Source organism: Lissotriton helveticus, chromosome 5_1 (assembly GCF_964261635.1).
Source record: "Lissotriton helveticus chromosome 5_1, aLisHel1.1, whole genome shotgun sequence".
In the NCBI taxonomy this organism is placed as follows: Eukaryota; Metazoa; Chordata; class Amphibia; order Caudata; family Salamandridae; genus Lissotriton; species Lissotriton helveticus.
In genome coordinates this window covers 2978837-2993448 of record NC_136065.1, presented here as the reverse complement: position 1 = coordinate 2993448, position 14612 = coordinate 2978837, and the positions used below count along the sequence as shown (strand labels likewise).

At 46.3% G+C, this 14612-nt stretch overlaps 1 protein-coding gene across 1 annotated transcript in view; it reads right to left on the bottom strand.

Annotated features, from left to right (window-relative positions):
• The window catches only part of LOC144754045 (proteasome subunit beta type-9-like), a 66422-nt gene extending 63158 nt beyond the window's left edge, over window positions 1-3264 (bottom strand). The window contains exon 1 of the mRNA XM_078641557.1: window positions 3143-3264. Within this exon, the coding sequence (XP_078497683.1) occupies window positions 3143-3193 (51 nt within the window). The 5' untranslated portion in view covers window positions 3194-3264. The remainder of the gene's footprint in view (window positions 1-3142) is intronic.
• Window positions 3265-14612: the final 11348 nt, after the last annotated feature.

Below are 14612 nucleotides of genomic sequence, written 5' to 3'. Positions count from 1 at the left end.
ATCTGCCCTCCGCGAGCCGAACCGGAACTCACGACACCAAGCACAAATCATCAAAAACTTCAAGAAGTGTATCACCAACTGCGCCAACACTCTGGCCCCCAAGAAATGCAGCCCTCATCCTTCTGTACCTATCAGCAGCCTTCAACACCACCTCCAATCCCATTCTGAAACTATGACTTCATGAACAGATATCCAGGTACTCCCCCTCGAATGGATCTGCTCCATCCTCACCGGAAGAACCTAAACTGTCAACATGCCCCACATTCTTCTGAAGCACGAGGAATCATTTGTGGAGTCCCGCAGAGCTTCTCGCTCAGCCCGAAACACTTCAACATCCACGTGACTCCACTGGTTGATATTAAACGGACTCACAAGATAAACATGCCACGTACACAGACGACACGCAAAGGATACCGTCCCTCTTAGACAAAACACTTGTGAAATCTGAAGTGGTAGTCTTTGGGAAAGACGCCTCACCATGGGAGCCCACAGACCTCAGTCCCACCCCAACGCTTAGCTCACAAGCAAAAAACCTCAAAATCATGATAGACAACAAACTTGACATGGCCGCCCAAGTCAACCCAGTAGCCTCGCCCTGCTTCAACACCCTAAGGATACAGAAAAAAATCTTCAAGTAACTACTGGACAACCCAAGGAAAAATATCACCAAAACCCTCTCCTCCAGCAGAGTAGACTACAGGACCACCCTGTGTGCAGCGATAACCAACCAGCTCACAAGAAGAATGCAGACCACTCAAAGTGCAGCAGCCAGACTAGCTCGCAACCTCCTGTGTCGAGCTCACATCACACCACACCTTAGGGGAGTTCACTGGCTCCTGACACACAAGCGTGCACACTTCAAACTCCTCACCCACTCCTACAAAGCACTCCACAACACAGGCCCAGCCTGCCTGAATAGCCGCATTCATTTCCACCAATCTTTCATTAACATCCACTCTCTCGACTCTCACTAGCACACATCGCACACATACACAAAAGCAGAGGAGGAGGTGGTGCCACTTATATCTGGCTCGTAAAACCTGGAAAGAGTTCCCACAACACATCAGAGCCTCCTCCTCTCTTATTGACGTCTGCAAGAAGCTACATAGCTGGTTCTTACAGTAAGCTCTCCAGGGATGGCCTCGCATACCAGCTACAAAGCGCCTGGATACCCTCATGGGTGATAAGCGTGCTATTACAACACTGATGACATAACATATGATGATGCCACACCACCTCAGCTTAGTGAAGGCCACTTAAAATAAATGCATTTGATTTGTTTGGGACATCAAGTAACGACCTGAGATGCTGCAACTTGTAAACTTCAAGCAGTTGGGGCAGACTGGAGAGGGGCGTCTAGGAACCACTTGAAGATCTACAGCCTTGTAAAAGAGTTTTCAGGCTTTTGCATCTGACTTGAGAGGGGCGACTATGAACAACTTGAGGTTTTTTGAGTCCATCTTGCCACCATGAAGAAAAAAATCATAGCAAAAATGTATAGGGATATGTGGTAATGACTTACGGTACTACAGCTTTGTGAAGATTCCAAGCCGTTGGAATTGACTTAGGAGGGTATCTAGTAGCAACTTCGGGTACTGCAGCTTTGTGAAAGATTTGTTAAGCAGTGGCTTCTGTCTCCAGAAGAAAAGCTAGTAAAGTCTGGAAGCCACCGCCCCACGCTTCTACAGTACCCAGGGCAGGTGGAAGACCCTTCCCCTACCTCGCAGCCAAGACCTGGAACGGACTCCCCCTTCACCTCCGATGAAGCCTGACACTGCACCACTTCAGGAAGGACCTCAAGACCTGGCTCTTTGTATGACCCAACGGAGCCGCTCACACCCGCCCCCAGCGCCTTGAGACCCTCACAGGTGAGTAGTGCGCTTTACAAAACTCTGACTGATTGATTGGGTGAAGGAGTGGAACCTTATTAAAGACTTTAGCCTTTGCATCTGATTCGAGAGTAACATCTAGTAATAACTTGAAGTCAATTAGGTATGCATAAGACCAGACCTATTTATTCTACCAACGCTTGTTTAACTTAGAAACATGGACTCAACCTATGTGCCCCTTTGTAGATAGAAGTGCCAAACTGTAGGTCCTTGACCCAGAGTCCTGCAAAAAATTTGACACACCAGCTAGTCACACAGAATTAAACATAAGCTAATTTATTGTTTGCAAAAAACAGGTTGGCATTCTGAAACAGTATCTTTCAGCTCGAGGCAGTGCTTAATTTGAGCGGGTGGTTTCTGGTGCTCAGCACCGGCACTTAACTGCTTGAACCTGTAATTATGACAGCTGCCACATGGTGGAGCTGTTTGTCTAATTTAAAGATGACGAGAAAAATAGTTGTTTCTTAATTCAAAATACATTAACAACATAACGGCCAACGCTTCCAACCTTGGAGCTGGGGAAAGAGGTTCGAGCCTCAGCGTCGCTCTTCATCCCGTGATTTTGGGTAAATCACTTAATCCCCCCATGCCTACAAAAATGAATGTGTCCATCTGTAATGTAACTGGTGCTCATGTAAAGCGCTCCAATACCTTTGAGTCAAGTTTGTGCTATATACAACTGCAAAAAAATAAAAATAATAAATACCTGTCTTCAAATCCATTCTCCATTCTTAAAGCTTTGGCAGCCTCGAGCACCTTGCATTGTTACACTTGTAGCAGTGTGAGGCTTAGTAGTTGTGTAAGTCCGGTGGCAATGTGTTCTGCAAACTGCGGTGCCACCTGACGACCCCCCACCCCCCGCACTTTTTACAAATTAAGCACTGGAGGGAGGGATTAGAACTCATTGATAACATTAGAAGGATGGAAATTAAAGCAGGACAAGATGAAACAGAAAGTAAGTTGCAGATACAGCAATGCATTTAATGTATAACATTTATCTGACGTGGGTAAACATATCAGTTTCCCGCTGGCATCCGTTCATGCAGAACAATGCATGTTCATGAAAAGGTGAGGTTGGATCCGCATTTTAAAAGTGGGGGATCTTTACAGCACTTGACAGGTCTATAGGGTTTTTTTTTTTAAAGACTTGCAAGTCATGGGGGCTCGCTGTGCAGCTGATGCCTCGGACTGGCAGAGGTGCCGCCCTCCCCGCCTGAGTGGCCACAAGGAGGGATCGCCCCCCCCCCTCTTACCCCAGTCTTGATCTCGCAGGCCGCGCTCCAGGGGTCGGCTGAGCCCTCCATGTCTGCGCTCTCCTGTCCCCGTGTCTGTCCCGCTGCTCCCTTGCACCTCCTAGTGAGCTCGGCTGCGAAAGTGAAAGTGAAACTGTCTGAGCCGAATGTATTACAGCTCAGTGTGCAGTACTCGCTGCAGCCGGCAGAGGGCGCCGTAGGTGTGTTTACACCAGCTGCCTCCCCCTCTGCGCGTGGAAGGGCTGGGAATCCCCTTTTCGGAACCGCTCCGCCAGCGCGCACGTCTGTCCAGAGACTGGTGACGCGACAGACGCATCCACACGCCATTGGCTGACTTCACCGCACGAAAAGCTCCAGACAGAGCGGTACAGGAGCACGCCCACCTGACAACTCATGACGCGGTGTGCGGTCTCTCACGCCATTGGTTCCCTTTCACGGCCCTGGCTGTCTCCGTTCGGGCCTTCAGAGAGACACAGCTCCCTGGCAACCGATGACGCCGACAGAACTCCAACGCTATTGGTTCATAAGCACAACCCTGGAAGAAAGAAGCGACGGTTGGCTAGTACGGTCTGCCTAACGACCGGTGACGCGCACAGAGGTCCCACGCCATTGGTGCACGTCATTTGTCATGCTGCATGGCTCCAGGCAATAGAGTGGTGCACTCCACTTGACTGCCGTGTCATCCACACTCATCAATGCAGAGGCGCCCCCTTGTGCCCAGCGCTGCAGCCCCTGCACGTGCAGACTCTGGCCCCAGGATGCTTGGAATCCTCCCAGGGCGGTTCTAGGGTGTGTGGGGCCCTGGGCAGGACAGGAACATGCGAGGCCCTATCACTTTGCATACGTTGTAACCAAGCAGAGAGTGACATCCATTGATCATATTTCTCTTGGATTACCGAAGCCACTTTGCAAGCAGCCACTTTCATAATCTGGATATCAGTAAAATGGCTATAAAAAATGATCTTACTAAAATAAGTAGATATATTGAAAATCACAATTAAGTGCAAACACTTTAAATTAATCAAACTAGGTGGTAAAGCTAGGCCTACATCTCTCCAAAACTGATCTAATTATTTTGATGTTCACTAACTGTTTCCAGAATAGAGCGTGATTTAGGACTGTGTCACTGGTAATGTGGCATGTATAGTTCTAGTTTCTAGGACAGTTCGTGACAATGCACTGCTACACTGGGGCAGGTGCACTGGCCTCCACCTACTAGGCTTTCTAAACAGTTTACACAGTATTAGAGCTTCATCGCCACCTTTTCCCCAGGAAGTTTGGTAAAATTGCAGCCTTTACCTTCTCTATCTGGTTCTGCCAGTGTTACATTCATCTTTTTCCGCTTCTTGTTCTCCTCTTTACTTCTGTTCTTTCCACCCAGCCTCGCACCTTTCCTGCTGCTTCTGCCCCTCTTACAATGACCTCTACCTCTCTGATCTACTCGTCTCTCACTAAGCCTTTAACCAGGGCTTTAAGTGGGATGAAAAAACTGGGGGTCTCTCAAAGGGATGTAGCCAATGTATTTAGGGGCGTGGCTTAAAACACATAGGCTAAAAAACTGTGCTTTGCATTGTGTGCCCCCCGCCCCCCGACTTGTATCTTGCTGTTTCTGTCATTGCATCCAGATATGTGATACAACAAGTAACATCGTACCTACAACAAGCCAGGACTATTGGTTTTGTCAATGGTTGTTGATTGCATAAGATAAATAAGCAGCAACTATGGTTTATATATAATATTGAAAAAGCTTCCACTTAAAGCCCTGATGACACCACGACAATGTTGCTGCTCCTGAGTTTCAAAAAGTGAAGGGAAACTCAGAGAGAAAATGACTCTTGAAAGGATTTCCCTTCCCTTCAACGCTCACCTGGCATGACGTCATGCCGTAACTTCTCCACTAGTGAACAGTGAGCAGTGAGCAGTGTGGGCATGCGCACATCGATGTGCCGCTGTCACTGTAGTCCAGAAAAAAACTGACCGTCTGTGCCAGGGCACCAAACAGAGCCCGATAGAGACCCGTTTCGGGGCTCCTTTAAAAAACTGTCGGTGCTCAGACCCGGTGAGACCCGGCCCACTTAAAGCCCTGCCTTTAGCTCTCTCTTCCTGCTTCTGTCCATCTAAGTTCCACCTCTCGTCTCTCTCTTCAGCCTCTTCTCATATGTTGGTGTTTCTACTCGCTCCCATCTACCTCTCACACTTGCTTGCCTCCCCACTCTGCATATGTTCTTTTGTTGGCTGCTTCTCATATCCATGCCTCTTATACATACACTACCCTTCACCTTTCATCTCTCCCGCAGAGTCACGACTTCTTTCTTGGTTTTATTCCATTTACCTCCACCTCCTATCTTTCACCCTCCTGAAACACCAGACATTTTCTTGTTGATTCCTTTCTACTCCATGCTCTACATTTCACTTCATCTCCCTGCCCAACTCTTACAGTTCTCATTGATTCAGCCTCTTTTACCCCCGCCTCTCACAATTCCATCTCTCTCCCTCCATTTCAATTCTGCTGCTGGTTCTGTTTCTCTTACCAGCTCCCGTTCAAGTGCGACCCTTCACCTCTCATCTCTCCCTCCTCCTTGTAACACATTTACTGGTCTCTCCCCGTTACATCCACCTCTCCTCTTTCAACCCTAGCCTCCTATCTTCTCACTGTTTCTGCTTCCCTTACATCCGCTTCTCCCTCCAAGCTCTACATTTCAATCCATACCTACCCCTGATCTTCCTCACCGGTTCTGCTCCTCTAACATCTATCTTTCTCTTCGCTGCTGCATCCTTTACCTCTCATATCTCCTCAGCCTCAAATCTCTCACTGGTTCTGTCCCTTCAACAGATATGTCTCCTCTGCCTCTCCCCCCGGCCTCCTACCTTCTCTCAGTGGGTCTACCCTCTTACATCCACCTCTCACCATTCCCTTTTCCTGTAATTTAAGTTCTCCTGTTGATTCTGCCTCTCCTATAGTTGCCGCCACCATCCATGCACTACCTTTCACCTTTTATCTTTCCAACTAGCCTCAACTTTTTCACTGGTTCTGCACACTTTACATCCACCTCTTCCCTCCATGTTGGGAGAGTTGGGTTTTCACACAAGTCAGGCTGGAGTAAAAAGATTTTTAGCTGTTGCATCAAAAAATTTTCAATTCTGTTAAGGACACAGAGGCAAGGATTGTGTTTCTCTATTCTTTACTGCAAAAAAACAGCAGCCACTGAAATCATAACAACATTTCAGTAAACAACCAAAAACTATATTTCCCATGAGAAGACCCATGACATCACTCCCCTTCCACCAATCATATCTCAATACAGAGTTTATAACAGGCTGACTACAATTTCCTTCCTCTTTCTTTGCTGCTCAGCAGCCATACGTTAAGTGTATTTCTCTTTGGATCACCTGATCGCAGATTCACCGCTTGTGAGAAGTTGGCCTGGTATATGATGTCCACAGTTCTGTGGGCACCTTGTATCAGTCCAAACAATCCCTTATGGTGGTGGTTGTAAGTCAACCTTATAGACAAGCTATCCTAGGGGTAGCATGGACTAAGCAGCCTTAACGGCTTAACTCCAAAGGACATGTGAAGCCAGCTGTTTTACCATATGCAATACTGTAATATCAAATGAAAGGACACCACACAAGTTATATATTATCAAAATATATGTATTTATTCTTTAGAATAATCCCCACTACTCTTTATGAGCAATGGAGCACAAGCGTTTAAATAAAAGCACAGTTAAACATAGACAAGTTGCACGTTTTGGATGAGGCCGGTGGCCACTCAAACCATATATCAAAAAAGTGGTATAACAATCACTAATCGATCTGGGGTAAGGCCTAGGGCCTTGGGAATCGCTTGGACTACACTGGACTACCCACAGTTAGGACGGGAGTAGCCCGCGGGATTCGGGTGCAGTGCAGAAAGCACAGGCTTGCACCAATGCAAAGTCAATGGTGCGTAAAAGTTATCGAGTTACAGTTTTAAGAGTCTTCCGACTGGACTAGAAGGACAAAACTTTAGAGTTAGACACTAGAGGTGTAAACCTCTACAGGAGCATCGGCGTTAAAGAGTTACCTCACCCACAGGAAGAGGGTGCACAGGTGCAATGATGTGTCGGGTTTCGTCACGCAGATCTAGGGTGCCTGGAGATGAAGATGATGCAGGCGTCCAGAAGAGAAGTGTCCGGTGCGATCCAAGGGTGGATCGAATTTGTAGAGTACCTGAAAGCAGAGGGAACAGAGTCTGGGTCACTAGCCAGTGACCAGGAAGGAACCAGGAAGGAACCAGGCAATGTCGGGCGCAATCAGGTCAATGTCATGTAGCTTCTCTCCACTGCCACGTGGTCTCTGGGGCATCGAGGATGTCCTGGAGTGAATCACGAGCTGTCCCATGAAGGCTCTTGCTGTCGGCGGTGTCGGCTTCAAGATCGGAGTCAACAAGCCTTGGCAAAGGCAACCCACGCAGGATTCGCAGATGGCTTAACACTCGGACCAGCAAGGTCTGAGCGGGTGCTCCTTTTCAGGGGAGCTAGAGCCAGTCTGGAGCAACCAGACCAGCTGTGTAAATTTGTAGGTTCATCGGTTCTGGGGCCACTAGCCAAGGGGCAAGCGACTGGACCAATGCTTCGAGCAGGAAAATGCAAAAGGGCCCCACGCAGCACTCGTCAAGTGTGGAGGGGTGAGCTTCGGTGCAAAAGCTGCTTGGGGCTGGAGCTTCTCAAAGTCCAATGCACAGCTTCGAGGAAGCCTCGGGTGCTGCACGGTCAGCGCTTCGTGGTTTATTCAAGATGGCCGCTCCCACGCTTCAGGTCGCCTCCATGGGTCCCAGCTCTGCATGGACTGTGGATCGGGCTGTTGGAAGTCAGGATAGCTGGCTCTTGTTGGTCTCTGTCGCTCGAGTTCCGGCGGGAACTGCAACAAAGCAAACGTCGAGGTGCTGGATGGTGCCTGTTTGCACAGGGTGGTCACTCCTTGACCACAAGGGAGATTCTTCAGTCTTCCACGAGGAGTGGGATGTCGAAGGGTCCAGAGTTTCGTTTCATAAGTTTCAGTCAGGATAATCTGATGTGCATTGGCACTGCTCCCACCTATATTCCAAATCTGGGGGCTGGATTACCTGCTAGGTCCCTCCTATGGGTGGGACCTGAGAAGGGGTGGTTACACCCCTTTCCCTTTGTCCAGTTTCGCGCCAGGACTGGGGCTGGATGGCCCCATAACCGGTTTGACTGGAATCTGCCCAGGGACACCTTGTGTGCCCCAGGCAGTGTCTAGTTTCATTCAACCCTCCCTGCTACAATCCACTATCTCCTGTCTGGGGTGGTGTGACACCTCCCTGTGACAGGAAACCCTTTGTCCAGGCGTCCTCTGCCGAGTTTCGGTCAGCAGCAGGAGATCAGACATGTGTCTGTGGCAGGCAGCATCCATTTTGTGATGCTGAGGCTCTGGTTAGGATTAACCGCATTTTAGTAAAGTAACATGCCTTCTCCATCTAGCAGGGGGGAATGCTATCCTCATCAGGACTGGCGAGGGGATAGTATTCCAATGTGTATGACACCAAACACAACATGTTTTGATAAAGCCAAACCAAAGTTACAATAACCGCGAGGATTATAATGCACTTAAGAGTATATGGTATGGCAGTATCACTGGAACAGCATTAAGGAATTGGTCCCAACACTGCAGTCAGGCTCAGCTCATGCTAGAGCACCATCTCACATAAAACCAAGCACTCTGCCTCCAGGACTGTAAAGGCCTGCCATAGGAGTGACTGATAGGTATAGATGTGTCCAGATATAGGTTCAGATATAGGTATACTACATCTAAGCAAGGGGTGAGTACACCACCTTGCCCCAGCTGTGGGAACAGCCAGTTGTGTCGATTTAAGTACCAGCCAGGGGTGGCAAAAGATATGCTGCAGCCCCTGGTAGGCCTTGGATGCACCGATGCCCTGGGCACCTATAGTGCACTGGATAGGGGCTGACAAGGTGTCCAGTACCAAATTGGTTATGTACCTGTAGTACATGTCTGTGAATTTAGAGAGAGAACAGCAGGCTGTGGGTCTGATCAGCAGGCCCACAGCCACATTAAGTCGAAAACCAGTGAAGCAAAAAGCAAAAATTGGGGTGACCATAGGATAGCAGACCCTACTCTCCTACACCGCTGATAATTTACTTCCATTTTCATTGGCAGATCAGGGTTTGGTCTTCAGAGCAGCTGCTTCTGTGTGCTCTTGTTTGCTGAGACTTCCCTCGTCTACTCATTGCCTGTTGCCTGTTGCTCCGGGAAGCCAAGGAGACAGGCTGTTGCATATCTTCACGTCGGAGGCTGCTTGACAGGGGCTGGGACTGCGAGACCCAGGGTTCAGCGCGTGGAGACCTGAGCGCACCTGGAGTCTCTTCCCGCCCCTGCTCCGCCTCAGTTGGTTGCCTGCTCCATTCTGATTGGCTACTAGCACTATTACAGCTCGCGGCCCCCGCTTCGCGGGCGCCGCTCGCAGCTGCTTCTGTGTGCTCTTGTTTGCTGAGACTTCCCTCGTCTACTCATTGCCTGTTGCCTGTTGCTCCGGGAAGCCAAGGAGACAGGCTGTTGCATATCTTCACGTCGGAGGCTGCTTGACAGGGGCTGGGACTGCGAGACCCAGGGTTCAGCGCGTGGAGACCTGAGCGCACCTGGAGTCTCTTCCCGCCCCTGCTCCGCCTCAGTTGGTTGCCTGCTCCATTCTGATTGGCTACTAGCACTATTACAGCTCGCGGCCCCCGCTTCGCGGGCGCCGCTCGCAGCTGCTTCTGTGTGCTCTTGTTTGCTGAGACTTCCCTCGTCTACTCATTGCCTGTTGCCTGTTGCTTCGGGAAGCCAAGGAGACAGGCTGTTGCATATCTTCACGTCGGAGGCTGCTTGACAGGGGCTGGGACTGCGAGACCCAGGGTTCAGCGCGTGGAGACCTGAGCGCACCTGGAGTCTCTTCCCGCCCCTGCTCCGCCTCAGTTGGTTGCCTGCTCCATTCTGATTGGCTACTAGCACTATTACAGCTCGCGGCCCCCGCTTCGCGGGCGCCGCTCGCAGCTGCTTCTGTGTGCTCTTGTTTGCTGAGACTTCCCTCGTCTACTCATTGCCTGTTGCCTGTTGCTCCGGGAAGCCAAGGAGACAGGCTGTTGCATATCTTCACGTCGGAGGCTGCTTGACAGGGGCTGGGACTGCGAGACCCAGGGTTCAGCGCGTGGAGACCTGAGCGCACCTGGAGTCTCTTCCCGCCCCCTGCTCCTCCTATTTACGACACACCCTCCACGCTAAGCGGGACGCCGGGCGAAGCCCGGGCAAAGGGCGGGCCGTCTGTGGCCGTCCGGGGACGACCGAGGACGGGACGGGCCACCCCATTTACGCTTGGCCACTGAGGTTCTACCAAACCTATACTCCGAAACCAACTCGTAAATACATCTTAAGTTTGACGGAAAATTTTCTATTACACATCTGAAATAAAGATCCTAGAATCAAATAAAATCAACTGTGGCTAATATACCATTAATTAGACCTCTGATCCCAAATATGAGGGCTGTAAAAAAACTTCGCTCACGAACAATTTATATGAAGCGTATGGGGACTGAAACAGCTGTTAGAAAGACTGCAGATAATTCATTGAAACCTGGCCAAATTTCAAGTACTCCAGCTATAAACACGTATTTTTCTACCCTTTCGAAGAAAAAAACTGTATCTTCACTTTCAACTGAAAATCAAAACAAGCTAGAACTATCTATAAATAAGGAAAATTACGATTCTCTACCTCTCTTCGTCCAGATTATTGACAATCAAGGACAGACAAAATCTGAAAGTAATTTGGCAAATATTTCTTTCACTGGGAAAGACCAAAATCCTCCCGTAAATACGGCTCAAATACCCCCTATAATATCAATAAGTAAACAGGATTATGAGTTACCCTCTGATGTGTTTATAAGTATGAATATGAAGCCAGAACAAGATAAATCTGAAATAATATTGAGCCAAATACATCCTTTAACCAGCTCTCCAGAAAAATCCCCTATCCTATACCCTAACCAGGCCAACTTTACTGATCCAATTTTCTCACATTTAACCTTTGGAAATACTACTTCTCCTCTCTCAAAGGCGCTTTTTACACTGCAAGAAATCTTGGAATCAGTGCTTACTCATCTTGGTCAAATTCTTGCTAATTCCGATGACACTTTGGACGTGCAAATAGGAATACTGAAATACTTGGTTGAGGAAAAAAAGAAAATATTCCAAAATAAATACATATCAAAAAAACCTGATTCACTTGAAACATTAAAAGATGAAGATCTTCAAAACAATGTAAATATAACTTCAAAACAGCAAGAAGCTAGTACACAAACGAATAACATAGCAAAAATTGTGACCAAAACAAAGGAACTAAGAAAGAAGAATAAACCTCTTATTACATATTCTCTTAAAAAATTGTTTAAAGAAGAATCGGAATCCATTACTGGAAATACTAATAAGCATTTTTCTATCTTTTCGTACAAAGAGTCTAACAACAAGCAGGATCAGGGTATTAGGGACAACAAAGTAGAGCCATTGGGCGTTACTGCTGAACAGAAAAATAGTCAACAAGAACAGTCTGAAAAAAGAAATGAGAGGGAAAATGCTAGGGGGAAGAAGAAGAGAAAACCACTAAGGAGAATACAGAGGAAAAAAGGGAATAAACTGAAATTTCAAAAATTCACTCCCAAAATCTTGATGAACTCTTCAGAAATTCCAAAATCTCCGCTGTTAACACATTTGAACCCAAAAGCTGAAGAATTCTGTCCAGTGGTAGAATATAGAACAACAGAACGAAATTCTAAGGCTACTGAAGAAGCGAATAATATTATTACGCAACCATGGGAAGGAATTCCATCTAAGCACTTAATTATAGAGGAACTGTTTCCTATTGACAAGATGCCATTGAATCGCGGTAGAATACTGAATCTTTTACAAGAAATGCCACCTCTGATCTCTCTGACAAGCAATGAAATTGATCTAGTTCTCTTTCCAAATAAAGAGAATAAGAAACTAGCACAAGTATCCTTTTTTTCGCCAGTTCTACCTGGAATCATACTCAGGGAGAAGGAAATTCTTCATAAAAACGGTTACGATGTAATATCCGTAGTGGAACCCACACTTACTAATAATTTAAACAAAGGTACCCTGGGACAAAATAACCGAAGAAACGAATTTACTAGTACAATCTGGGGAGAAACAGTATCAAATCCCACAAGAAAAGACTCGCTAAAAATACAAGTAAAGCAAGGTGAGAGGTCAGTATGGTCCAGGGATTTAAGACCTACCGATAATGAGAACTCAACAAAATCTTGGGCATGGTTATCAGAAACCTTAAATAGTAAAAAATCTGTTAAACCTCAAAAATATCAAGTTTAGCAAAGGTCTGACGCTACTGTCCTGGAATTTGGCAGGGAAGACGGACAAAAAAATGAAGTATGTAACTGAAATCCTCCCTGACATTATTGGTTTACAGGAAACATGGAACATTAACCCTTTTATTCAAAAAGGATACTATGTATTTGAAACCTTGGCAAAAAGTTCTAGAAGGGGCCATGCTAAAGGCGGTCTAGCAATCTTATTAAAAGAAGATTACTCTTGGTCACAAGAAATAATTAATACAAATACGGATAATTTACAATGTTTAAAGGTATCTCTTAAATCCCAAATATCAGCCACTTTTTTACTACTCTTTAACATCTATGCGCCTCCCAGCATTAACTGCGATCTGTTGTTTGAACGCCTAATGGAGACCATCTCTCAAATCATTGAAGACCAACTCAATTTGCCTTATATTATAATGGGAGACATGAATGCAAAAATGTCAAACTGCGAAATAAAGAAATGGGCTCTCCTCTTCAATGAGGAATCCTTGGAAACATCACTCCCTGTACTCCCAAAAGGAATGAAATCTGATAGGAGAGGTCGCGCATTAGTATCATTTCTCCCAAGAATCAACGGGACAATTTTAAATGGTAATATACACGGTGATAAACCAGCATCGTATACGAGGCAGGGTAATGGATCTCCCTCTATCCTCGACTATTTCATATGTGGGATCGGAGAAAAAGATCGAATGAGTCAACTTTCGATCACATTCAATGAGGAAAGTGATCATGCTATCCTATGTCTATCAACTGAATGGATTGTACAAGCCACTTTCCAGTATCAGCCGATATTTCACCAAACCAAACTGGAAGTAAACGCAACGAGGGGCCGAATTTACTGGGGGACAGAAAATTTGGACCATGTGAGGCTATTGGTCTCCCAAACTAATTTGTTGACTACTACATACTCAGCCGATCTTATAAAGAACTTTGACTGCATATTAAATAGGCTGAAACATGCACTACAAAGTAAGTTAGAACAAACAAAATTAAGGAAAAGCAAACGAAGTAGTAAACATAAAAATTCAAACAAACCAGTCGTAAAACAAATCAACAGGTTGATTCGTGCCCAGTTTTTGAATTTCTCATTTACAAATAAAAAGGAAATCAATAGATTAAAAAATCAAATACGACGAGAAAAACTAAACAGAAAAAACTGAAGCAGGACACCAATTGGATTGAAATCCAACAAGCAGCTAAACAAAAGAACCAGCGCAAATATTGGGCCCTGATTGCAATAATGACTGGAACCAAGAAAAAGTTAGAATCAACTCCTGTTACAGAAGAAGATTGGGAAATTTACCTTCGAGAGCTTTATAGTCCAAACAAGTTGATTAATAATGGTGAAGCTGAAGTACAATGTTTGGGAAAGAATGAAATAAAAATTAATAAAACGTCGGCAGTGTCTGTCTCTACGATCATAAGATGGGCAAGAAGTACTGGTGCGTCGGGACCCGATCAGATACCTATCAAGGCCTATCAAATTGACCACAAAGAGTGGGGACGGCTACTCTCGCCACTATTTAACTATATAATCGATAGTGGCAAAATGCCAATCTCCTGGAAGGGGAGTATAATTATCCCGATCTATAAAAAAGGAAAAAGAAGCATTCCGGGAAACTATAGGCAAATTGCCCTCATGGATGCTGTCGGGAAGATTTTTGCTGCAGAAATATTGGATAGGCTGAAAACTTGGGCATTTTCCCTGGGTTTAATCACTAAGTTTCAGTCTGGATTTCGTCCAAACCATGCAGTGACTGACAATGTAGCGATCCTCCAAACCATTCTGGATAAATATGTATCAGGGAAAAAGCAAACCATCTATGCAGCGTTCATAGACTACTCGACGGCCTTCGATCGAGTAGATAGACCGACCTTGTGGTCAAAACTGAGAAGAATGGGCATACCGGAACAGCTATTGCTCTTAATAGTGAATCTTCACAGCGACACCTGGTGCCGTATCCAAATGGGGAGCGATAAAGGTCTATCAAGGGTATTTTGCACATCAAATGGTTTAAAACAAGGGTGCCTCTTGGCTCCAATTTTATTTCCTTTGTACTTAA